Here is a 27,600-nt window from a genome sequence, read left to right on the forward strand (position 1 = left end):
TCACAAGTCTGTTTTATGCCACTGTATTGAATGCCTTTTGGAAGTCTACGTACACCACATCAACAGCATTGCCCTTATCAACACTCTCTATTACTACTCCAGAAAGTTAGTTAAACATGAATTTCCCTGAACACGTACATGCTCACTTGCCTAATCAACCCACATTTTTCTGTGACTAATTATCCTGAATTATTCTTTTTTATTGCTCGTAGGTTTTATCATCAAAGTTACATTGGCTGGTCTGTATTTGTTAGGCTGAACTTGTGGACTGTTTTTTGAACAAGGTATATGTTTGCAATTCTATAAACCTCTGGCACCACCTCAAATCCATGGAAGATTAAAAGATAATTTCCACTTTATCATCCTTCAATTTCTTCAGGTGCATCTCATCCAGCTTCAAGTACCAAAACCTATCCAACAGTATCTTCTTTTCAATTTTGAAATAGTTTTCTTTCTGTTTCCAAGTCTGAATGGTATCTGCCTAATTGGTAAAGACAAATGAAAAGTATTCATTTAACACCTCAGCCATGTTTCTTGCCTCAATTTTAAATTCCCATTTTAATCCTGAATCAGACTTGTTCCTCCTTTTGCCACCCTTTTACTGTTGTTGCTCTCATAGAATACTTTGGGATTTCCCTTTGTAACAGCTGGCTGTTTTTATTTTTGTCATAATCCTACTTCGCTTCCCACATTTATTTTCTCACCACCCCTCGGACCTTCTGTATTTAGTTTGGTTCATGAATGTATTTACTACTTAACATCTGTCACAGCATGCTTTTTCTATTTTTATCACATATACCATTTGGAGAGTTTTGGATTTGTTTGTCCTACCTTGCTCCCTTCAGCAAATGTACCTGGATTGCCTGAACCATCTCCTCTTTGCAAGTAGCTCATGTTTCACCTGCTATTCTTCCTGCTAGCCCTTGGTTCTTGTCTGTCTAGTCCAGTTTCATTCTTGTACCATTAAAGTCAGCTGTCTGCCAGTGAATTATTCTTGATCAACGTCGCTTTCCACTCTGTTAAACTGATCACTGTCCTCCAAATAATCCACTACTGTCACTTGATCTACTTGGCCCTCCTCATTCCCAAGTACAAGGTCTAGCAGTCTCCTTTCTTGTTTGACTGGACACATTCTCCTGAAAAACAAATTCTCCTGAACTAGTTTATGCCTTACACTACCACTGTCCCAGTCTACATTCTGATAATTAAAGACACCTATTATAACTACAATGTTTACACCTCTGTATAATGTTCTTGTAAGTTTGTTCATCTTCCACTAAGTACTTGGTGAAGCTCTGGTGCTTCCTTTTGGAATTATTATGTAAAAGTATTGAGTTGGAAGAGTACTCTGCTTCTTGCGTTCTTAAGAGAATACTAGCTGTTTGTGGCCTATTTGTTGCACTGCATGGTACAAGGAAACATGTTTAATTAAAGATGACCGTCATCTCATAGGTTGGTAATCTGATCGGCGATTCATTTAACCAATAGTAATGTGAGAAGTAGAGTGCTATTCCAACTCAATATTTTTACCTATTGATTCTAAAAGGAAGTTCCAGAGATTCACCACCCATATCAAGTACTTGGTGGAAGATGAATAACTTTACAAGAAAATTACACTAAATTGTAAACATCATAGTTATAATGGGTTACTGTAACACCGGGCAGCAATCTTGAAGATTTTGTACAAACAGCCACCAGGCCCCATACAGGTAAGTAAAATAAGATGAAGTACTGATTACATGTCAAAATCAGTCTTTCATTCCACATTGTGGATCTGAAAGCAAATGCTAGTTTCACTACATTCTTTGTTACACAACTTGGAGAACTAGCATTTCAGTTTCCAAAGTTATCTAATGGTAGTCTTCATTTTCTGAATATTTTGAACCAAAGTATTTTGGTAGTCCTCTAAATTATTTTATTAACGTTACTATTTTATAGAATTATGTTCGTGTTGTTGAAGTTTGGTGGGATGAATATGCCGAGTACTTTTATGCAAGTCGTCCAGAAACAAAAGCCATGGCTTATGGAGATATATCTGAGCTCAAGAAATTTCGTGAAGAACACAACTGCAAAAGTTTTAAATGGTTTATGGAAGAAATAGCTTATGACATTCCAGACAATTACCCACTGCCAGCTAAAAATGTAGAATGGGGAGAGGTAAAATTTCTATTGTGTATTCAACCTAGATTAAATGTCGGCGTTCTATTCTCATTGCAATTATTAAGTAATAATTCCCAAGAAGTGTCATGAAAAAAAAACACTGATGTCTGCAACCTAATTGCAACATTGCCGATTTAGTCAATAACTGGTTGCAGCTCTGATTCCGTGTAGAATATGCTATGTTTCTGTGGCCTTATAAACTAAATCAGATTTAACCTACGAAAACTGTCAGGGCCAGGCCACTAACTTTAATGCTTTAATTGGTTCTGACCAAACCTCTTGAAATACGTGAGGCCTGCTGAGATTGGGGCAACAGTTGAGAACAAAGCTTAACTGGCAATAATGTGACCAATGAAGATGCAATTTGCTTATACTCACACTTCAGCCCCCCCTTTGTCTGGCTATTTGTGAAATTGCTGAATGAGCTTGTCACCTTAAGGATCAAGCGAAGGATGGGGTTTGAGAGCACGTTCAGCATGTAGAGGAGAGAAACTGTGCTATGAATTTTTGACCTTGCAACCAGATCTCCATTGAGAACCCGATGCAAGTGAACTTGCATACCTGTTCTAAAGTATGGACCAATAATTAATAAGTTTACCCAAATCCTTAAACATGGGTTAATACTTTGAAGCATCTTTCCTTTTATGAAAATTAGGGGGTTAGATGGTTTTAATGATTGTTGTCTTTTTACCCTAGAATGGGGCATTTCAAGACTAGAGGGTACATTTTTAAGGTGAGAGGAGAAAGTTAAAAAAGACATGATGGGCAAACGTTTTGCAGAGGGTGATTCATGTGGGTAATGAACTTTCTGAGGAAGTGGTGCATGTGGATACAATTACAATAGTTAAGACATTTAAATAAATACATGAATATGAAAGGTTGGAAGGGATATGGGCCAGGAGCAGGCAGATAAAACTAGTTTAATTTGGGAATATGTTCGGCATGTTGACAGGCACATTCTGCCACATGAGAGAAAATATATCAAGTGTTGTTGTGGATTATTTTTGTTCCTGTATTTAAGACAGAGTTAGATAAGTTCTTGATTAGTAAGGCAATCAAGGGTCATGGGGAGAAGACATGAGAATGTGATTGAGAAATACATCAGCCTGATTGAATGGCAAAGCAGACTCATTGGGCTGAATGGCCTTATTCTGCTCCTTTTTATGGTTTTTTTCTTCTCTGTTGCCAAGCTGCTGTAGTCACTGGTCGTCATGGTGGTGAACCATAGGCAGTGTCATCATTTTCCTCCATCGTCAGCTCATGGCTCCCAGGTTTGATAATCAATGTCTCTACCCTTCATATTACACCTTCTTGCAAGCATCCTGAAGTGTAGTTTTGGGCATTTTACCTGTTGTCCTACTCCAACTACCTTACATAATACAAGGTAATAATTCTAGAGAGTTCCATAATTGCATGCACTTGAGTACCTAGTTTATGAACCTTGCACGTTTTCCCTTCAGATCAGAGGATATGAATCCGATTATTGCATTGACAGCATGGGCCATACCAATGGTGGGTTTGTCGAGCTGGGACCTTGCCACAGAATGGGAGGGAATCAGGTAATTATGCCAACTTCAAAATGACAAATAAGAGTATGAGTTTCAAGTAACAATTGATTTATACATTACAAAGCAAAATACCTATAAATTTAGTGTAAAACAAGTCAGAGATGGTAACTTTGATATTTGCCTTTGCTTGAAATTTAGTGAGCCAAATTGTTGAATGAATACATGAGAAACACTTGTTAATGAAGAAGATGATTTTCAGAGTTTAGGGTTAATTAAATGCAGGGGCATATTAGTCAGTAAGACTTTGTTCGAATGGTAGGATAATGTAATGACCCTTTCTAACACAGAGTCACTGGACTTGAAACGTTAACCCTCTTATTCTCTGTGTATGCTGTCAAACCTGCTGAATTTCTCCAGCATTTTGTTTTTGTCATGGGATGGTATGTACATGGTATGTACTGGTGATCCAGTACCTTTTTATTAATGATCTGCAGGCACAAATTCGAATCTGTCAGTGGGGTTTTCATCAATAAATATCGAATAATAAAGCCAGTAACAGTAATATGCCCACTAAACAGGGTGTTCTAGCTAGGTGGATAAAGAACTGGTTGAGTAACAGGAGACGGAGAGTAGTAGTTGAAGGGAGTTCTTCAAATGAAGAAAGGTAACCAGTGGTGTTCCACAGGGATCAGTGCTGGGGCCACTGCTGTTTGTGATAGACATAAATGATCTGGAAGAGGGCATTGGTGATCTGATCAGTAAGTTTGCAGATGAACGAAGATTGGTGGAGTAGCAGAAAGCATAGGGGACTGTCAAAGAATACAGGAAAATATAGAGAGACTGGAGAGTTGGGCGGAAAGGTGGCAGATGGAGTTCAATCCAGGCAAATGTGGGGTGATGCATTTTGGAAGGTCTAATTCTAGAGTGAACTGTACTATAAATGGAAGAGCCTTGGGAAAAATTGATGAGCAGAGAGATCTGGGAGTCCAGGTCCATTGTACCCTGAAGATGGCTGCACCGGTGGCTAAAGTGGTCAAGAAGTCATATGTTATGCTTGCCTTCATCGGACAGGGTATTGAGAATAAGAGCTGACAGTTCATGTTAAAATTGTACAAGACTTCGGTTTGGCTGCATTCAGAATACTGTGTACAGTTCTGGTCGCCACATTACCAGAAGGATGTGAATGTTTTGGAGAAGGTGCAGAAAAGGTTTACAAGGATGTTGCCTGGTATGGAAGGTGCTAGCTATGAAGAGAGGTTGAATAGGCTAGGATTGTTTTCTTTAGAAAAAAGGGGATTGAAGAGGAACCTGATTGAGGTCTACAAAATCATGAAGGGTAAAGATAGGATGGATAGAGATAAGCTTTTTCTGAGAGTGAGGGATTCAGTAACAAGAGGACGTTTAAGGGGGATGCACGCAGAAAGTGGTGGGTGCCTAGAACATGTTGCCAGCAGAGGAAGTAGAGGTAGGCAATGTAGATTCATTTAAGGTGCGTCTGGACAGATGCATGAGTAAGTGGGGAGCAGAGGGATACAGATACTTAGGAATTGGGTGATTTTTGGATCGGCACAGGCTTGGAGGGCCAAAGGGCCTGTTCCTGGGCTGTAAATGTTCTTTGTTCTTTGTTTTGTTCTTAATCGTTACATCGTTCTAAATTCAACTGGTTCGCCATTGTCCTTTTTATGGGAGGAATTATGCTACCCCTACCCAGTCTGACTGAATTGAGACAGGGACACCACTGTCCACCATCAAATCACTGTCAACCTGCAACAAGAATTAGTTGTTTATATCTTCAGTTAGGAGCATCAGAAAGCACCTATGAAATAGATAACCTGGAGAATGCTAGAAGGCATAGACTCTAACTGTAAGTAAAAAATGAGGTCTGCAGATGCTGGAGATCACAGCTGCAAATGTGTTGCTGGTCAAAGCACAGCAGGTTAGGCAGCATCTCAGGAATAGAGAATTCGACGTTTCGAGCATAAGCCCTTCATCAGGAATAAGAGAGAGAGAGCCAAGCCGGCTGAGATAAAAGGTAGGGAGGAGGGACTAGGGGGAGGGGCGATGGAGGTGGGATAGGTGGAAGGAGGTCAAGGTGAGGGTGATAGGCCGGAGTGGGGTGGGGGCGGAGAGGTCAGGAAGAGGATTGCAGGTTAGGAGGGCGGTGCTGAGTTGAGGGAACCGACTGAGACAAGGTGGGGGGAGGGGAAATGAGGAAGCTGGAGAAATCTGAATTCATACCTTGTGGTTGGAGGGTTCCCAGGCGGAAGATGAGGCGCTCCTCCTCCAGCCGTCGTGTAGTTGTGTTCTGCCGGTGGAGGAGTCCAAGGACCTGCATGTCCTCGGTGGAGTGGGAGTGGGAGGGGGAGTTAAAGTGTTGAGCCACGGGGTGATTGGGTTGGTTGGTTCGGGCGGCCCAGAGGTGTTCTCTGAAGCGTTCCGCAAGTAAGCGGCCTGTCTCACCAATATAGAGGAGGCCACATCGGGTGCAGCGGATGCAATAGATGATGTGTGTGGAGGTACAGGTGAACTTGTGGCGGATATGGAAGGATCCCTTGGGGCCTTGGAGGGAAGTGAGTGTGGAGGTGTGGGCGCAAGTTTTACATTTCCTGCGGTTGCAGGGGAAGGTGCCGGGGGTGGAGGTTGGGTTGGTGGGGGGTGTGGATCTGACAAGGGAGTCACGAAGGGAGTGGTCCTTGCGGAACGCTGATAGGGGAGGGGAGGGAAATATATCCTTGGTGGTGGGGTCCGTTTGGAGGTGGCGGAAATGGCGGCGGATAATACGTTGTATGCGCAGGTTGGTGGGGTGGTAGGTGAGAACCAGTGGGGTTCTGTCTTGGTGGCGGTTGGAGGAGCGGGGCTCAAGGGCGGAGGAGCGGGAAGTGGAGGAGATGCGGTGGAGGGCATCGTCGATCACGTCTGGGGGGAATCTGCGGTCCTTGAAGAAGGAGGCCATCTGGGTTGTGTGGTGTTGGAATTGGTCCTCCTGGGAGCAGATGCGGCGGAGACGAAGGAATTGGGAATATGGGATGGCGTTTTTACAGGGGGCAGGGTGGGAGGAGGTGTAGTCCAGGTAGCTGTGGGAGTCAGTCGGTTTATAATAGATGTCTGTGTTGAGTCGGTCGCCCGAGATAGAAATGGAAAGGTCTAGGAAGGGGAGGGAGGAGTCTGAGACAGTCCAGGTGAATTTCAGGTCGGGATGGAAGGTGTTAGTAAAGTTGATGAACTGTTCAACCTCCTCGTGGGAGCACGAGGCAGCGCCGATACAGTCATCGATGTAGCGGAGGAAAAGGTGGGGGGTGGTGCCAGTGTAGTTGCGGAAGATGGACTGTTCCACATATCCTACGAAGAGGCAGGCATAGCTGGGGCCCATGCGGGTGCCCATGGCAACTCCTTTAGTTTGGAGGAAGTGGGAGGATTGAAAAGAGAAGTTATTCAGGGTGAGGACCAGTTCAGTCAGTCGAAGGAGGGTGTCAGTGGAAGGGTACTGGTTAGTGCGGCGGGAAAGGAAGAAGCGGAGGGCTTTGAGTCCTTCGTGATGGGGGATGGAGGTGTACAGGGACTGGATGTCCATAGTGAAAATAAGGCGTTGGGGACCGGGGAAGCGAAAATCCTGGAGGAGGTGGAGGGCGTGGGTGGTGTCCCGAACGTAAGTGGGGAGTTCTTGGACTAAAGGGGACAGGACCGTGTCGAGGTATTGGGAGATGAGTTCGGTGGGGCAGGAGCAGGCTGAGACAATGGGTCGGCCGGGGCAGGCAGGTTTGTGGATTTTGGGCAGGAGGTAGAAACGGGCGGTGCGGGGTTGTGGGACTATGAGGTTGGAGGCGGTGGATGGGAGATCCCCTGAGGTGATGAGGTCCTGGATGGTCTGGGAGATGATGGTTTGGTGGTGGGAGGACAGAGATGAATCAGAAAACTAGAACCTTGTATAATGTGGATTGTGGTTTTCCCCTTTATGCGCTGCTTTGGGCCCTGTTCAGAATGTTGTCACACAATTGTTTTGCTATAGTGGCTCAGTGGTTAACAGTGCCTCACAGTTCCAGGGACCTGGGTTCATTTCCACCCTTGGGTGACTGACTGTGTGGGGTTTGCACATTGTCTGCGTGGGTTTCCTCCAGGTGCTCCAGTTTCCTCTCACAGTCCAAAGATGTGCAGCTTAAGTGAATTGGCCATGCTAAATTGCCGATAGTGTTCAGGGAAGTATTGCCGATAGGTAGGTTAGTTGCATTAGAACAAAGAAAACTTAGAGCCCAGGAACAGGCCCTTCGGCCCTCCAAGCCTGAGCCAATCCAAATGTACTGTCTAAACCTGTCGGTCAATTCCTAAGCATTTGCATTTCTCAGCTCCCCACCTACTCATGCATCTGTCCAGACGCATCTTAAATGAATCTACCGTGCCTGCCTCTACCACCTCTGCTGGCGTTCCAATCGTCCACCACCCTCTGTGTGAAATACTTGCCACGTGTATCCCCCTTAAACTTTCCACCTCTCACCTTGAAAGCATGACCTCTCGTTATTGAATCCTTCACCCTGGGAAAAAGCTTGTCTCTATCCACCCTGTCTATACCCTTCATGATTTTGTAAACCTCAGTCAGGACCCCCCTCGAATTTCCTTTTTTCTAATGAAAATAAACCTAACCTACTCAACCTCTCTTCATAGCTAGCACCTTCCATACCAGGCAACATCCTCGTAAACCTTCTCTGTACCCACTCCAAAGTGTCCACATCCTTTTGGTAATGTGGCGACCAGAACTGTACACAGTATTCTGAATGTGGCCGAACCAATGTCTTGTACAATTTTAACATGATCTGCCAGCTCTTATACTCAATACCCCGTCCAATGAAGGCAAACATACCATATGCCTTCTTGACCACTCTATTCACCTGTGCAACAACCTTCAGGGTACAATGGACTTGCACTCCCAGATCTCTCTGCCCATCAACTTTTCCCAAGGCTCTTCCGTTCATTGTATAATTCGCTCTAGAATTAGACTTGCCTAAATGCATCACTAAAATTTGTCTGAATTGAAAGCCAACTGCCACTTTTCCGCCCAACTCTCCAGTCTATCCATATCCTCCTGTATTCTTTGACAGTCCCTTATGCTTTTTGCTACTCCACCAATCTTTGTGTCATCTGCAAACTTGCTGATCATACCAACAGTGCCCTCTTCTAGATATTACAAACCGGCCCCAATACTGACCCCTGTCGAACACCACTGGTCACCTTTCTCCATTTCGAGAAACTCCCTTCAACTACTACTGTCTGTCTCCTGTTGCTCAACCAGTTCTTTATCCACCTGGCTAGAACACCCTGCACACAATGTGACTTCAGAACACCCTGCACACCATTAGTCAGGAGTAAATATAGAGTAGGGGAATGGTTCTGGGTGGGTTACTGTTCAGAGGGTCAATGTGGACTTGTTGGGCTGAAGGGCCTGTTTTTACACTCTAGGGATTCTATATATGTAATTTAAAAAATCCAGAGACATGTTGCCAACTCTTAGATGTCCTCTGAAATAGCTGAGCAAGCTGCTTGGGCAATTAGGAGTTGGCAATAAATGCAAGCCTTGCTGGCGACATCCATATCCTGTGAATGAATTTCTAATAAGCTACTTAAAGCGCACATCTTTTTCTTCTCTTTTTTTTCAAAAGAGATGGAAATCACCAACTCCTGAATTGTGAAACATTCTCCCATTAACTGAAAGGTTCATTGTGACATTTTTCTCCTTAAGGTTTACTGGCAGAAGAAAGCAACATAATAAATAACAAGGACACTACAAACAAAATAGGCATTTAAAGTCACGTCTCTATAACAATTTTAGCTTTATCCCATATTTGTGTGCCATTGGCAAATTTATGTAATTCCCTCATACTCACACTGTTTTCTCATGTACAGAGACACTGTACCCAGTGCAACTGCCCAACCTTTTGTAGATACATACTGTGCTCTTCCAATCCTTTCAGTTCGTATTCCCCCCCACCCCCAACTTTCCCACCCTACCCCTGATTATCTGATATTCTTTTATGCTGTACAAGTTGGGGATATTCTACTCACCCCTCCAACCTTACTAACTACTGTACTGCTCAAGATTTGATGCTGTCACTTCTCTCATTGCCAAATGATAATTTCTTGCCTCGCTAATTTTCCAGTTAGGCCTTCTTTTCATGTCTGTACTACTTGTTACCATCGTCATCATCCATTCACTTCCGGCACCCCATCCTATGGTATTACCCTTTCCTTTGTTGTAGCTCCTGTCTGAGTACTGTTTTGAAGTGAATCTCTGTGTTGTATGCTGTAAAAAGAAGTAGTTTTGTTAGAATTCCTGTCCATGACTTGAGTGGAATGACAACAAAAGAAAGAAGTTTCTGGTTTATAATCCAAGATGGTAGAACTGCTGACAGGTACACCCTTCTCACCACTGTCCACCATCAAATCACTGTCAACCTGCAACAAGAATTAGTTGTTTATATCTTCAGTTAGGAGCATCAGAAAGCACCTATGAAATAGATAACCTGGAGAATGCTAGAAGTCCTAGACTCTAACTGGACAGAGATGAATCAGAAAACTAGAACCTTGTATAATGTGGATTGTGGTTTTCCCCTTTATGCGCTGCTTTGGGCCCTGTTCAGAATGTTGTCACACAATTGTTTTGCTATAGATTTGCATTTTCAGTGTGTATGCTTATCTGACCCTTTCAGAATCTCTTTTTGAATATGATTTTATAAGTTTTTAAAATGTTTGAAACTAGGCAACATTCTTGTAGGTAAAAAGTTGTTTTGGTTCTGGTGTTACAGTAATGAAAACGAAACAAAAACTTGCTGCTTCACAAAGTAAACATTGTTTTCCAGCTGTTTCGAATCAATGAAGCCAACCAATTGATGCAGTACGACCAGTGCTTGACCAGAGGACCTGATGGCTCAAAGGTTATGATTACACATTGTAACATGAATGTATATAAAGACTGGCAATATTTTAAGGTAAAGATTCTTTTCTGTTTCTGCAAGTGAGAAGATTGATGTCATCTAATTACTGTCTTTAAAATTGTGAAAGGATTTGACAGTATAAATGTGGAGAACATTTTTCATTGTATGGACACCAGAACTAAGAAATAATAAATTTTATAAATCTGAAAAGGAATTCAGGAGAATGAGCAGTATATAGAAATAATGATGAAATTTCCATTGCGCTGTTGCAGCATAGGTGTTTTCATTATATTTTGAAGTGAAATGTCATAACCCACTTAGTGAGTTTAATAAACATATATAGCTGCCACAAGGAGTAATTGAGGTGAATAGCATAGATGTATTCAAGGGGAAACTCGAGAAATACATTAGGGAGAAAACAATCAACGGTTATGCTGATAGCATGAGGTGAAAAGTGGATAGAAAGTGGCTCATATGGAGCATAAATGCTTCCTTGTATTACTTGGGCTAAACAGTTAATTTTTCCTGTGCGTTACATTCAATGTAATTCTGTACACTGCAAGCTTAATGTTGTTGCGTTAATATTGATTGTATTTCAAATTATAACCTGTGATTATCTGTAAGTTTCCTTTATAATTTGTACTGTTCTGTTTTTAATATGAAAATAGATAACATTTAATTTCAAAATGCATTAAAAAGTCATGCACTGCACTATCACAATGGAAAATCTCATCACAAAAGACTGTGTTACACCTGTTGGTGGTGAGGTGATATGTTCGTTTTATGCAGCATCGGTGGTAAAGCAGCTGCTCAGAAGGTTGGATCTATACTCATTGGAATTTAGAAGAATGAAAGGTGATCTTATTTCAACTCAAGATTCTGAGGAGTTTTACCAGTTACAGGTTGAAAACAAGTTTCCCCTTTAGGGCCTCTAGAAAAAGAGAATGTTAAAAATAATGAGTCTCCCATTTTGAGATGGATATGAGGCAGAATTTTCTCTGAAGGTTGTTCATCTTTGTAATTTACTCCTCCGTTGAGGAGTGAATTATAATGAATTCAGTCGAGAATAAGTTTCTGTAAAGATAAAAAGAGCTAGAGAAATTAATGGAACTGAAGGCTGATAAATCTGCAGTGCATCACAGGGTACAAAAGGAAGGTGACTGTGGGAATAAGGGATCCATTGGTTACCATCTTCCAAAATTCTGTAAGTCGCTTTTATTGATCAAACATGGAATTTAAGAGCTTGAAGGTTGTGCTGGAACTGTGTAATATAATGATTATTTCCATGAATATCCACTTAGAAGAAGGGTCACTGGAGCCAAAACGTTAAATCTGTTCCCTTTCCACAGATAGTACCAGAACTGAGAAGATTTTCCAGCAATTTCTGTTTTGTTTTTGGTTTCTAGCATCTGCAGTATTTTCACTTTTTTGAAAATATTGATTTAAGCCACAGCTCCAGTATTGTGTGCAGTTCTGGAATCCACATTATGAGAGGGATGTGATATCACTGGAGGGTGTGCCGAGGCAATTTGCCAAACGATTGCCTGGGCTGGAGAGTTTTAATTATGAAGAGACATTGGACAGACTGGGGTTGTTTTTCCAGCAGAGGAGGTTGAGGGGACATGATTGAGATGTCCAAAATTATAAAGGGTGTACATAGGAAAACCTTTCCCTTGCTGGATGGATCAGTGACCAGAGGCATACATTTAAAGTAAGAGGCAGAAAATTTAGAGGAGATATGAGGATAAACGTTTTTACACCGAGGATGGTGGGAATCTGGATCTCACTGCCTGTCAGGATGGTTCAAGCAGAAACCCTCATTTCATTTAAGAAGTATTTAGATAGCCTTGTGTGCCTTGGCATCACAAGTGCCTCGGGGCCAAAAGTTGAAAGACCATAAGATATAAGGTCAGAATTAGGCCACTCTGTCCATCGAGCCTGCTCTGCCATTCAATCATGGCTGATAGGTTTCAGAACCCCATTTTCCTTTCTTCTCCCCGTCGTCCTTGATCATCTTACCAATTGAGGACCTATCTGTCCCTGTCTTAAATACACTCAGTGACTTGGCCTCCACAGCCTTCTGAAGTAACGAGTTCCACAGATTTACCACCTTCTGGCTGACAGAATTTCTCCTCCCCTTCAATTCCGAAGGGTTGTCCCTTCACACTGAGGCTGTGCCCTCGGGTCCTAGTCTTTCCTGTTAGTGGGGAGAAAATTCTCAGCAAACACTCTATCCAGGGAATTCAGTAGAAACCTCTTTGCCTAGAGAATAAACAGAATATAGAAATTATGATGAAATTTTCATTGTGCTACTGCAGTTTTCACTACATTTTGAAATGAAATGTCGTAACCCACTTAGTGAATTTAATAAACATATATAGCTGCCACAAGGAGTAATTGAGGTGAATAGCATAGGTGCATTTAAGGGGAAACTCAAGAAACAGATCGGGGAGAAAGTTTGTGAGGTTTCATCCTTCCCATCCTTTTAAACTCCATCAAGTAAACACCCAAAGTCCTCAACTGCTCACCATACAACAACCCTTCATCCCTGGGATCATTCTTGTAAACTCCTCTAGACCACCTCCAATGCCAGCACCTTCCTTAGATAGGGGACCCAAATTGCTCACAATATTCCAAATGTGATCTGACCAGAGCTATACACAGCCTCCGCATTCTCTACTCATGTGTCCTAACACTTTTGAAATGAATGCTACCATTGAGTTTGTCTTCCTAACTGAACCTGCATGTTAACATTAAGAGAAGCCTGAATTAGGGCTCCTAAGAGTCTTTGTGCTTCAGATTTAGCAGCGTCTCCTCATTTAGAAAATAGTCTAAGCCTCTGTTCATGCTACCAAACTCCGTAACCTCATACTTTCCATGCTGTTTTGTGGCTGGTACTTCTTTGCCAACTATCCCAGCTTATCCAAGCCCTTCTGCAACCTTCCCAGTTCCTCAACACCATTTGTCTCTCTACCTATCTTTGTGTCATCTGCAACCTTAGCAACAATGCCCTCAGTTTATTCATCCAGATCATTAATGTCTAATGTGAATAGTTGTGGTCTCAACACCAACCCCTGCAAAGCTCCACTAGTCACCAGCTGCCATTCCTTTATCCCCACTCTGCCTTCTGCCAGTCGGCCAACCCTGTATCCAATATTGAGAGTGTGTTGCTGGAAAAGCATAGCAGATCAGGCAGCATCCGAGGAGCAGGAAAATCAACATTTTGGGCTAGAGCCCTTCATCAGGAAATCCTCCTCCTCGGATGCTATCTGACCTGCTGTGTTTTCCAGCAACACACTCAACTCTGATCTCCAGCATCTTCAGACCTCACTGTCTCACAACCCTGTATTCATGCCAGTATCTTTCTTTTTCACACCATGGGCTCTTATTTAGCAGCGTCTTGTGCAGCACCTTGTGAACGGTCTTCTGGAAATCCAAATAGATCATATCTGCTGGTTTTCCTTTGTCTAACTTACTCACTACCTCGTCAAAGAATTCTAACAAATTTGTTGGATATGACCTCCCACAACAAGCTGTGCTGACTCCGTCCTATTTGACCATGCACCTTTCAAGTACTCCACAATCTCGGCCTTAATAACAGATTCTAGCAGTCAGGCAAACCAACCTATAATTTCCTGTCTTCTGCCTCCCTCCCTTCTTAAACGGTGGTATTACATTAGCCATTTTCCAGTACTCTGGTACCCTCCCTGACTCCAGTGATTTGTGAAAGATCACCACCAATGCCTCCACAATCTGCTCAGCTATCTCCTTCAGAACCCTGGAGTGGAGTCCATCTGGTCAGGATGATTTATCCACCTTCTTACCTTTCCGCTTCTGTTGCACCTTCTCTTTAACATGTCTTGCTGAATGTAGTTGAAAAATGCTTTATTCTTGACATTTACCCCTGATATTCTGGCACTCCCATTTATCTTGGCTGGGAATAATTATGAAACCTCCACTGTATCATTACTACCCACTGCCTCATCTCCCACTAGTGTCATTTTTATGCATCTTTCTCATCATTTTTTTTCTAATATACCAATATTAGTTAGGTCAGTATAACTCTTCATTAAAGTGACCAGCTTTCATTTACATTCATGCCTGTTAAAGTAGAAATACCTGAAAGCAATGAACAGACTTGCTTAAATGTAAAACAAAACAGCCCTTAAGTGGCAGGAATGAAGATGGCAACTATTCTGAGCCCACACCACTTCATGGATAACCATAGAGTGAACAGGCAACCAATGTCTTAATTTTTATTAGGAGGAATTGTTTGAGAGGGGCTAGTTGGTTGATGTTTTTATTTATTCCAATTCTAAGGTGAAAGCCTAGTTTAATCAACTTGACTGTGTGATTGATAGTGGCTTGACCATCTTTTTTCTTTTCAGACTTTGCACAGATTCACACACATTCCCACGGGCAAGTGTTTGGACCGCTCTGAAGTTGATCACAAGATTTTCATCTCTGACTGTGACTCTGCGAAGGCCACACAAAAGTGGGAGATGAACAACCTTCTCGCAGTGTAGAACTATACTGGCAGCTGCTCATAGTTTGTCAAATATATGTACAAGATGGAGAATTATCTGTATATTGCTGCAAAAAAAATGTACAGCTCGGTTTGTAAATATTTTTGACACCCTTTTCAATGAAGGTTCCAGATAAACTGTGATAATGTAATATGATAGCCAATATCATGTAATTACAAAATGACACTTTTTTGTTACCTTAAAATCTTAGATGTTTATAACTTATTCTGCTGTCATCTTGAGACATGTTGCATCTTCATAGGAAGGTGCAGGCCTATTTTCTTTGGGATTACACTCAGGGCGATGAACAAAGGTGGCTTTTCCTCAATAAGTTTGTTTCAATGGGTACGTTGTGATCAGGGTCATCTATTTTGCCCCAATAAAGCAAGCCCAGGAAATTGAGATCTGAATGTTCCAGTATGTTTGGTTGAAATGGGATGCACAAAGCCCGAGATTGTTTTTAATTCTGTTTAATTCACCTCCTGCAAGAATCTTAGATATTCTGAAGAGAATTTCAGCAAGGTTCCAATGGCTCTCTCATTTCATTCTTTAAGTGGGAGGGATTATTGTAAATTTTAGCACAATCTTGGCGAATGCTGAACAATGTCTGATGCTAAAAGATAAAAGTGTTATTTTTGTGGAAATCATTAATTAGTCTGGAGTGCCAGAAATGCCTCTTTTTTGAGCCAATGCAGAAATATTAGAGATCTTGGTGACCATGGGCACTTGCTTAGATTGTAAACTGTTATTGAAGCTCTTCAGGCTTTCTTGGTCAAATAGATTCGAGAGTCCTATGTGTGCTTCTGGTTTTCATTTGTCTGAAATTGATCATAAAACCACTTAAATTTCTGCTGTGATCTTGCCTAACCCATGTTTCCAGCTTATTTCTTGCTTTGCTGTTGTTTAACAGTGGAGCCAAGATGCCTAGACACTGCTTTTAGCTCCCATTTTTATTGAATGAACTTATGTTTTCTTAAGCTGAGTCTTTGTTTTAATTCCTAAATTAGTGACTGCATTTTTAAGCGTCTTGGGATTGTTGTTCGGGTTTCCTTCACACTGATTCTGCAAACTGATTTTGCGCGTGCAAATATTGACACCTTTGAGGAAATCAGCTAATCTTGATAAACTCTGTGCCGTATTGAAATATATTTTTCTATAATATACTTGAATGTGGGTAGAAATAAAGGTATTTAACTTAGTTCTTTAGTATAATGCTGCAGCAACTCATCACAAGAAAGAAATAACTTATTTTTTCCTAAGCACTACCACAGAAAAATGGATTGGCCTGAAATTCTTTGAAGATGCTGTACTTCACTCCTGTGGTGCTATTGGGTAACAAGTACAAAATTAATCTGCCAAAACACATCCTTTGTATTTAATTCATGTTTTACATTGTTATGCAAGATGATTTTTCACTTTGGTTATGCAAATTGTAAATATTCTCAAAAATAGCAATTTCTGTACAAACCTATAATTAGGCAGGGCTGTTTAATTGAGAAAAAAAACTGGGATTAAAATGTATGGTGGTCAGAAAATCAAACCATAGTTCATTCTGCTGTAAACTTTTTCTGGACTTATCACTAAGCCAAATAAAAATCCACTACAACATAATAAACTTTGTGAATGCGACTGGTCAGCAGTAATCAACATCTCTTACTTGAATTGTTTCCAAACTTCAGTACCAGGATCAAAATATGTTAGTCCTAGTAAATCCAGTAAGGAATTCAGAAGAAACTTACCCAGCGCCTAGTTAGAATGTGAAACTCAGTTGATAAAAAGAAATAAATAGCATGGTTAGGTTTAAGTGAAAACTATAAAGGAATAAAGGAGTGGTTATCAAACTTTGTTGGTTGATAGAAGCTCTCTTCAAATGAATCACAGACTTCCCAGCTAAATTATAATATTGCTCAAAATGCGGAAGTGCTGCATGGAAGGCGTTTTCATTTTAATAATGTGTTTTAGAAAACGTATTTGATTGCTTCTTATTGCAGGAGCATGTGCATCCTGGGCAAGAGCCAAGAGAGCAAAAGAGCCTAGAGGTCATATTTGAGGTTGTGCTGGCATGAATAAATGAAGAGGTGTGTGAAGAGGCTCATGTGGTACTTAGAGGAATTGAACTAAATGGTCTGCTGCTGTGTCATACCTGAGTGTGACTATATAATTAGTTTTTGTTCAACCGTCATATAAAAAGAGATGTTGATATGACATTGTGATTCTGTTCCCTGCTGCAACACAGTATCAACCTCCCCTGAAGTTGTTGCTACACTTTTTCCTTCTGTTGTAGCGCGGTGGGCGGCACGGTAGCTCAGTGGTTAGCACTGCTGCCTCACAGCGCCAGAGAGCTGGGTTCAGTTCCCGCCTCGGGCAACTTTCTGTGTGGAGTTTGCACATTCTCCCCATGTCTGCGTTGGTTTCCTCCGGGTGCTCCAGTTTCCTCCCACAGTCACAAAGATATGCAGGTTAGGTGAATTGGCTATGCTAAATTGTCTGTAATGTTAGGTGAAGGGGTAAATGTAGGGGAATGGGTCTGGGTGGGTTGCTGTTCGGAGGGTCGGTGTGGACTTGTTGGGCCAAAGGGCCTGTTTCCACACTAAGTAATCTAATTTTAAAAAAAACAAAGTGTGGCTCTTCTTTGTCCAGCTGAAGAATAATGTAAAAGGATTAGGTTTAACATGAAGGTGTGTTAGGTTAGAAGCCTGAAAGTTTTCCATCACTACCCTCTGCCTTCTATGGGCAAACCAATTCTGAATCCAAGCAGCCAAGTCATCATGAATGGCATGCATCTTAATCTTCTGGACGGGCCTACCATGAGGGCCACTTACCACATCAACAGTGTTCTCCCTTCAGACCTTTCTGTAATTCTGTAATATTTGTAGTTCTCCGGTTTTCTGGCATGTCCAGCTGCCTTGTCAACTTTAAATGCAAATAGTCTATCCAACAATTTGTGAGCAATTTTGTGGAAAAATGTGATATATGGCCGAGGCAGCATTTCCCTGTTTAGTAAAGACAGATAGAAGTGTGTCCATTTAACAGTTCAGCAAAACCCTCTGACTCCATTTAAAGCTCCTTTTTTGCTCTCGAAACATCACTACTCTTTCACATACCGTCAGTATTTATATGTCTGTAGAAGACTTTGGAACAACTCTTTATACTGCCTGCCAGTATTTTCTTATTATTTCTCTTTGCTTCTCTTTTTTTCCTTTCTTATCTCCTCTTTGAACCTTAATGTATTCTTTCTAGTTCTCAAATGTATAAGCTGCCTGATGCCTGTTGTAAGCATACTTTTCGTATAATTTCTACCTCCTTTGTCATCCATGGAGCTGTGAATTTGTTTGCTCTACTTCCCTCATGTGAAGGAGTGTACTATGACAGTACCTGAAACATCTCTGTTATAGATTTTTGTGCTAACCTCTTATTCCATGCTATCGTTCTACTTCTGTTTTTGCCTCATTGAAGTCAGCACTGCACAATTCATTATACTTCCACTGCAACTTTTTATAATTCACTCACTGGCATGGGTGCCCTGACTAGTCAGCATTTTTTTTAGATTAGATTCCCTATAGTTTGGAAACAGGCCCTTTGGCCCAACAAGTCCACACTAACCCTCTGAAGAGTAACCCACCCAGAGTCATTCCCAAACCCTATATTTACCCATGACTAATGCACCTAACAGTATGGGCAATTTAGTTTGGCCAATTCACCTAACCTGCAGATCTTTGGATTGTGGAAGGAAACTGGAGCACCCAGAGAAAACCCTCACACATAGAGAGGATGTGCAAACTCCGCATAGACAGTCGCCTGAGACAGGAATCAAACCCGGGTCCCTGGTGCTGTGAGGCCACAGTACTAGCCATTGTGCCACCCCAACATTATTGCCTGTCCCTAACTGCCCTTGAAGATGATGGTGGGCTGCCTTTCTTGAACAGGTAAAATTTATGCTGTAGGTAGACCCACAATGCCATTAAGGAAGGAATTTCAGGATATTTTCTGAACAGCACTGAATTAAAGGCAATATATTTCTAAATCAAGATAGTGAGTGGCTTAGAGGAGAATTTGTAGGTGGTGGTATAGTATCCTGGTGGCTAGTTTTCTGAATACCAACTAGCCACAAAAAGCTATGACCCTCTCACTAGTATCCTCACATATGGATGAGTAAGGACACCACTTCGACTGGGACAATACATCCATCCTAAGAGAAGCGAAACAGAGACATGCACAAGAATTTCTAGAAGCATGGCATTCCAATCGGAACTCTATCAACGAACACTTCAAGTTAGACCCCATTTAACACCCCCTGAGAAAAGGAACAGGAAGTGACTTCACAGGAAATGACATCACAAACCCAAACATATAAATAGAAAGGAATTTTCAGCATTGCTTTGCCTGAGGTCCACTGAAGATGTTACCTATTAAGATAATGAAATGTCTGAAAATGAAACTTTTAGCTCAGTGAGCAAACCTACATCCATAGTCCCTCACTAACTAATCAGGGAATGAAGGGTATTCTATTATTTAGTATTGCTGGGGAAAAAAAATTATTTTGTTGAAGTTTTTGGTTTACACCTCCAGGACAATTTGTAAGATATAATGAATATGTATTCACCGTACATAATGAAAGAAAACCTCAGCATGTCCAGCAGCATCTGTGGAGGGAAATCAAAGTTAATGTTTCTAGTCCAGTGCCTCTTCCTCAGGGTTTCATCAATATGATTAAACTGACTGGTTTAAACTTTCAAGCAAACTTGACAGTTAAAGGCCAGTCGTCATTGTCGCATTGCCCCTAGGTCAGCATTCTCCTCATACAGTTGAATATTGTTTACCTTTTGTCTTGGTAAATGGACATGATGGTTCTGATCAACGCAAGAGGAAAAGCTTTGCCAAAACGTTTTCATTTTCAGTGAAACTCCAACCAAAAGGTTATTTCACTTTCTTGTCTGTTTACAATGATAAAGTAATGGAAGTTAAGTTCGTAGAGTGAAAGATGTTATCAAACAGTTCTTCATGATTCAGATATTAGGCATGCAATTCAAGAGGTTCTCCAGTGCATGTGGGTGGCAGTGAAGATATGTTTTGACTGGTTTAAACCTATTGTACTGTATGCAAATTGTGAAACCATGTACAAATGGCGTGGGTCCAGTTTTCACAATGGTTGCATCATTTGCATTACACATTGCAAAATCTAGTGGTAAACCATTGGATCTGGAACACCAATGACATTAAGGTTTAATTTACCAAAGAGCTTTGTGCACCCACTGTAATCTTTAAATATATTGAGAATAGTTTTCCCACAAAAGCACCAGCAAACACTTCTCAGTTAAGATCTTTGGCAAACCAGGGGTTTGTGGGATAGGGTGGGGGATGCTGAGGGGAATTTGTTTTTGTTTGCAGTTAATAGCGTATTTCGGCCTTCCCCCCCCACACACGGTGAGAACCAAGAGGTACCCACCGGCCCACAGCTCCAGGTAACTGGGAGCAGCGGTCCTGTGACAGCCCCGCTGTCAGATGGAGAACTGGACAGTGCGGACCCTGGGCCCAACCCGAAGACACCAGAGTGGGGAAATGGCTCCAGCGTGGAGCCGGACAGCTACCTCAGCCCTGGGAAGGTCCAGCAGTTTGCCGTCACCACGGGGATGCGCACAGCTACCCCAGAGGGGCAGGACCAGCAGCAAATGGACATTGTTAACCTCGTAAACTGTTAAAATGGGGTTGAAAATTGCCAGCATCAATGCGCATAGCATCAAATCGGCTACGTGATGTGTTTCTACGATGGCCTTCCTGGCCAGCGTTAAAGCCGCCGTCCTGTTTCTGCAGGAGTGTGGGATACCGCACCTCAGCAGCAACAGGAGATGGTCGAGTTTGTGGATCCATAGGCCGACAATTTGGTGGGGAGGAAACGATAGCCGCGCCTCCGGCCTGGGTATCCTGTTGCGAGGAAGCAACTTCACCATCTCCGAGGTTAAGGAGGTGGTGGGCGGGCGCCTCCTCGTCGCTGACATCATGTACAGGAATGCTCCCCTGAGACTGATTAATGTGTACGCCCTAGTGGGTAAGAGTGAAAGGTTGGCCGTCCTGCAGCAGCTTCCACTGTTGCTGGTTACATCCAGGCCGGTCATTCTGACTGGAGACTTCAACTGTATCATTGCAGATGGACGATCCGGCGGGGGGACAGTAAACTGGACGCCACCTCTAGAGCCCTGATGGACATGGTAAAAGATGTCAAGCTGCACGTCAGCACCCCTGCAGACGGAGCGCAGCATAGATACACCTGGTCACGGGCAGACGGGTCTATCTGCTCAAGGATAGATTACCTGTTTGTATCCTGAACGCTCTCGGTCAGATCCACCGACGTCAAGCCGGTGTTCTTCTCTGACCACTGCCTCCTGTTGGCCGACTGTCACCTACAGGATGAGCAGCGGGCGGGTAAGGAAACGTGGAAGCTGAACACAAAGCTGTTGACCGTGGGAAACATTGAGGAGCTCAAGAGGGACTACGCAGGTTGGAGAACCATAAAGCCCCTCTTTAAGTCCCCAGCAGACTGGTGGGAAACAGTAAAAGGGAACATCAAGAGGTTCTTCATCCTCAAAGGTGTTCAGAAGGCGAGAGAGAGAGGCGGAGAAAACTGTCCCAGATCCAGGAAAGTATGCAGAATCTGCTCCTGCTGCAGATGATGGGGGTCGATGTCACGGAGGACCTCAAGGAGGTGAAGGGCCAGCAAGCCTCGCTCTTTGCCTCGGAGGCCTCCAAGATAATCTTCTGGTCCAGGATCCGCTCGGTGGAGCAGGACAAGACGTGCTCACATTTCTTCTTCCAGAAGGCGCACAAAGAGAGCTCTGTGCTCAGCAGCCTGACGTCATGAGGATCAGTAAATCCTTCTATGCCAGTCTGTATGACGCGAAGCCGACCGACAGCGCGGCCTCCCAGTCGTTCCTGTCGTCTATCACGGAGGTCTTAGACGACAGAACACGCGAGAGGCTGGACCAGTCGCTATCTCTGGATGAGCTGACCAAGGCCCTCGACTCCTTTGAAAAGAATAAAACTCCCAGAAGCGACGGCTTACTGGTCGAGCTCTATTCCGCTCTGTGGCACTTGATTGGCCAGGACCTGCTAAAGGTGTATGTCAGTATGCTTCGGGCAGGTACCATGAGTGAATCCATGAGGAAAGGCATCATCACCCTCATCTACAAGCGGAAGGGGGAGAGGGAGGAACTCAAAAATTGGAGACCAATCTCACTATTGAATGCAGATTGCAAAATTCTGTCAAAGGTAATCGCCAACTGGGTCAGGTCTGTTCTGGGGTCAGTGTTTCACCCTGACCAAACCTGTGCTGTGCCGGGCAGGAAGATCGCTGAGAGTCTCGCACTCCTCAGGGATACGGTCACCTATGTGCAGGACAGAGGGTTGGATACCTGCCTGATCACCCTGGACCAGGAAAAAGCCTTTGACAGGATATCACACAAGTATATGAGAGATGTTCTCTCCAAAATGGGCTTTGGGGAGGGAATCTGCAATTGGATCAGACTGCTCTACACCAACATTGTCAGTGCAGTCTCAATCAATGGGTGGGAATCAGAAAGCTTCACAGTCAGATCTGGAGTCAGGCAGGGCTGCCCCCTCTCTCCTGCCTTGTTTGTGTGCTGCATAAAGCCATTTGCCGAGTCCATCAGGAAGGATGTGAGCCTGAGAGGGGTGACTATTCCTGGCAGTGGGGGCCTGCAGGTTAAGGCCTCCCTGTACATGGGTGATGTCGCTGTTTTCTGCTTGGATCCGCTGTCCATGCGCAGACTCGTGCATATGTGACCAGTTCGAACGGGCCTCAGGGGCCAAGGTAATCCGAGGGAAGAGCGAGGCCATGCTCTTCGGGAACTTTGCCAACCAATCCTCGATCCCCTTCACTGTCTGGACCGACCACCTGAAGGTGCTGGGTATTTGCTTCGGGGGGGGCTGGGGCGAGCGCCAAGTCTTGGAAGGAGTGTATCAGCAAAGTGAGGCAGAAACTGGGCAGATGGAAGCTACGGTCGCTCTCCATTGCAGGAAAAAAACTCGTCATTAGGTGTGAGGCACTGTCATTGCTATTATACGTGGCACAGGTCTGGCCTATTCCCAGAACCTGCGCCGCTGCAGTCACCCGGGCCATCTTCCAGTTTATATGGAGATCAAAGGTGGACCAGGTCCGAACGGACTCGCTGTTCAAAGATCTGGGCAACAGGGGAAAAAATACACCCAATGCCAGTCACCTTTGTGTGTGGCTGCATCAAGCTGTGCGTGGATCCCTGGTACGCGAACACCAAGTGTCACTGCGTACTGAGGTTCTACCTGTCCCCGGTGTTGCGAAGGATAGGCCTGGCCTCGCCATCGCGGAACGCTCCGAGTAGTTAGATCGTTCCGTATCACCTGCCCTTCGTGGAGAAGTTTATGAAGAAAAACACCTTTGACCACAGGTCCATCAGGAAGTGGTCAGCATGTAGTGTCCTTGAGACCCTTCGGGAAAAGGGTGGATCCTGTCGAGCGGTTCCCTGAACAGACTGTCAAAAACATTTGGCAGGATGCCTCATCGTCAGAACTTTCCAACAAGCACCAAGACATGGCTTGGCTGGTGGTGAGAAGGGCTCTGCCTGTGAGATCCTTTATGCACACCCGGACTCTCAGCCGCACCGCACGCTGCCCTCGAAGCGGCTGCAGGGGGGAAGAGACTGTCACACACCTCCTTCTGGAATGTGCCTATGCAGAAGAAGTCTGGAGAGGAATGCAGTGGTGTTTGTTGAGGTTCGTCCCGAGCAGCGCCGTGACGCAGGACTCCGTGCTCTCTGCCTGTTCCCCAGGACGCATACCGAGACAAACATCAACTGTGCCTGGAGGATCATCAACTTGCTGAAAGATGCTCTCTGGGCAGTCTGAAACCTGTTGATCTTCCAGCTGAAGGAGTTGACCCTGACTGAGTGTTGCAGACTGGCATATTCCAAGGTGCAGGACTACGTGTTGAGGGACGCGCTGAAGCTTGGGGCAACTGCCGCCAAGGCGCGGTGGGGAAGGACCACTGTGTAACATCTGCCTGCTTAAAGAAGAACAGGGGGCCCATGCAGTCATTTAGGCTCTGCTGACGCCTCAGCTAAATATATGGGCATATGATTGAAAAATGTGCAAACCTGTATATAAAAATGATCAATTTTGATCTTTATATGTAAATGTTTACATATGTATGGCATGACCAACTGTACAGACCATCAAATTATTTTATGAATAAAGAATATTTTTGAACTTAAAAAAAATTCAGAAATACGCGATATACAGGGGAACTTTGATAATCCGAACGGGATGGGCGGCCACTGTTTTGTTCGGATAATCGATTATTCGGTTAGTTGATTAAATGCCTTTCCTTAGAGGCTCGGAGTTTTAAAGTCTTTAAAAGTAGACTAGCATATTGAAGAGAATAACCTAGCTGTTGGATTGCTGCAGGATTTTTTTTTGTATCATTGACTTGTGGGATGTGGGTGTATTGTGTGTCCATTCAGTGGAAGCAGTAGCTGTGGAGGTGCTTAGATTATTTCAGTAGCTTGTCTTCACCACATGTGGGAAGTGAGCGTTAACGCTTGACTTTGAACACTTTCATGGACAAGCCCAGTTGCTCCTCTTCAGAGTTGGAGATTGAGAGCGGCATGCAAACAGTGGGCAGAGTGGATAACAACATTGTAGTCATCTGCAAACTGTAGATGAGTTTAGATTGGCATAGAGATGACTGAGCTTCAAAGACAATAAGTGTGGGGTAGGCCATCTAGCCCTTCGAGCCAGCACCACCATTCATTATGATCATAGCAGATCTTCCATAATCAGTATCCTGTTCCTGCCTTATTCCCATAACCCTTGATTCCACTATCTTTAAGAGTTCTATCCATCTCTTTCTTGTAAGTATCCAGAGACTTGGCCTCCACTGCCTTCTGGTGCAGAGCATTCTATATATCCACTACTCTCTGTATAAAGAAATTTCTCCTCAACTCTGTTCTAAATGACCTACCCCTTAATTTTAAACTATGTCCTCTGGTTCTGGACTCACCCATCAGCGGAAATATGTTCCCTGCCTCCAGAGTGTCCAGTCCTTTAATAATCTCATACATCTTTATCAGATCCCCTCTCATCCTTCTAAAATCAAGAGTATACAAGCCCAGTCACTCCAATTTTTAAACATACGATAGTCCCGCCATTCCGGGAATTGACCTCATGAACCTATGCTGCACTCCCTCAATAGCCAGAATATCCTTCCTCCAATATGGAGACCAAAACTGCACACAATAATCCAGGTGCGGTCTCACCAGGGCCCTGTACAGCTGCAGAAGGATCTCTTTGCTCCTATACTCAATTCTTCTTGTCATGAAGGTCAGCATGCCATTAGCTTTCTTCACTGCCTGCTGTACCTGCATGCTTGCTTTCATTGACTGATGTACAAGAACACCTAGATCTCGTTGTACTTCCCCTTTACCTAACCTGTCTCCATTTAAACAGTAATCTTCCTTCCTGTTCTTGCCCTCAAAGTGGATAACTACACATTTATTCACAATAAACTGCATCTGCCATGCATCCGTCCACTCACCTAGCCTGTCCAAGTCACCCTATATTCACATAACATCCTCCTCACATTTTACCCTGCCGCCCATCTTCGTGTCATCAGCAAATTTGCTAATATTAATTTTAATGCCTTCATCTGTATCATTGATGTATATTGTAAACAGCTGCAGTCCCAGCACCAAACCTCGTGGTACCCCACTGGTCACCGCCTGCCATTCCGAAAGGGGCCCCTTTTGTCACTACTCTTTGCTTCCTGTCAGCCAGCCAATTTTCAGTCCAAGTCAGTATTTTGCCCCCAATACTATGTGCCCTAATTTTGCTCACTAATCTCCTATGTGGGACCTTACCAAAGGCTATCTGAAAGTTCAGGTACACTACATCCATTGGCTCTCCCTTGTCCATCTTCTTAGTTACACCCTCAAAATTCCAGAAGATTAGTCAATAATGATTTCTCCTTTGTAAATCTATGCTGACCCTGACCTATCCTGTTACTGCTATCCAAATGAGTTGTAATTTCATCTTTTATAATTGACTCCAGAATCTTTCCTACCACTGACGTCAGGCGAACCGGTCTAATTTTCCCTGTTTTCTCTCTCCCTCCCTTCTTGAAAATTGGGACAACATTAACCACCCTCCAATCCCCAGGAACTGATCCTGAATTGATAGAACATTGGAAAATGATTACCAATGCTTCCACGATTTCTAGAGCCACCTCCTTAAGTACCCTGGGATGCAGACCGTCAGGCCGTGGGGACTTAACAGCCTCTCAGACTAACAATCTATCCAACACCATTTCCTGCCTAATATAAATTCCCTTCAGTTCATCTAATACCCTAGATCCTTCAGCCACTATTACATCTGGGAGATTGTGTCTTCCCCAGTGAAGACAGATCCAGAGTATGTATTCAACTATTCTGCCATTTCCTTGTTCTCCATAATAAATTCACCCATTTCTGTCTTCAAGGGCCCAATTTTAGTCTTAACCATTTCTTTTATTTTCATATATCTAAAAAAAGCTTTTACTATTCTCCTTTATATTTTTGGCCAGTTGGCCTTCATACCTCATTTTTTTCTCCATGTATTGCCTTTTTTAGTTATCCTCTGTTGCTCTTTAAAGGTTTCCCAGTTCTCCAGCTTCCTGCTCATCTTTGCTATGTTATACTTCTTTTTTATCTTTATACAGCCCTTAACTTCCCTCGTCAGCCACGGGCACCCCTGCCACCCTTTAGGATCTTTCTTCCTCTTTGGAATGAACCGATCCTGCACCTTCTGCATTATATCCAGAAATACCTGCCATTGTTGTTCCATTGTCATCCCTGCTAGGGTATTGAACCATTGAACTTTGGTCAGCTCCTCCCTCATAGCTCCATAGTTCCCTTTGTTCAACTGCAATACTGACACTTCCAATTCTCCCTTCTCCCTCTCAAATTGCAAATTTAAACTTATCATATTATGGTAACTACCTCCTACTGGCTCCTTGACGTCAACCTGATCAAATCCAGTTCATTGAACTACACTAGATCCAGAATTGCCTTCTCCCTGGTAGTCTCCAGTATAGGCTGTTCTAAGAATCCATCTTGGAGGCACTCCACAAACTCACTTTCTTGGGGTCCAATACCATCCTGATTCTCCCAGTCTACCTGCATGTTGGAATCCCCATAACAACTGTAGTAATACCTCTGCGATAGGCCAATTTCAATTCCTTATTCAACTGACACCCTACATTCAGACTACTGTTTGGAGACTTGTAGATAGTTCTATTTAAGGTCTTTCTACCCTTAGAATTTCTCAGGTCTATCCAAACTAACTCTACATTTCCTGATTCTATGTCCCTCCACTTCCTCACCAACAGGGCCACTTTGAAGGCATCTGTTTCAGATCTCCCATTCGACAATTGCATTGTTATGGACAGAATGTCGGTTTAAAAAC

The 27,600-nt window shown here is 43.3% G+C and overlaps 1 protein-coding gene across 2 annotated transcripts in view; it reads left to right on the forward strand.

Moving 5' to 3' along the window:
• galnt7 (UDP-N-acetyl-alpha-D-galactosamine: polypeptide N-acetylgalactosaminyltransferase 7) overlaps positions 1-16,713 on the forward strand; it is a 148,724-nt gene extending 132,011 nt beyond the window's left edge. For both annotated transcript variants that reach the window (XM_060842873.1, XM_060842864.1), the window contains exons 9-12: positions 1,939-2,157; positions 3,621-3,719; positions 10,514-10,642; positions 14,977-16,713. In XM_060842873.1, coding sequence (XP_060698856.1) covers positions 1,939-2,157; positions 3,621-3,719; positions 10,514-10,642; positions 14,977-15,114 — 585 coding nt within the window. In that variant the 3' untranslated portion in view covers positions 15,115-16,713. The remainder of the gene's footprint in view (positions 1-1,938; positions 2,158-3,620; positions 3,720-10,513; positions 10,643-14,976) is intronic.
• The last annotated feature ends 10,887 nt before the right edge of the window (positions 16,714-27,600 follow it).

The sequence above is a fragment of the Hemiscyllium ocellatum genome, chromosome 2 (genome assembly GCF_020745735.1).
Source record: "Hemiscyllium ocellatum isolate sHemOce1 chromosome 2, sHemOce1.pat.X.cur, whole genome shotgun sequence".
Taxonomy (NCBI): Eukaryota; Metazoa; Chordata; class Chondrichthyes; order Orectolobiformes; family Hemiscylliidae; genus Hemiscyllium; species Hemiscyllium ocellatum.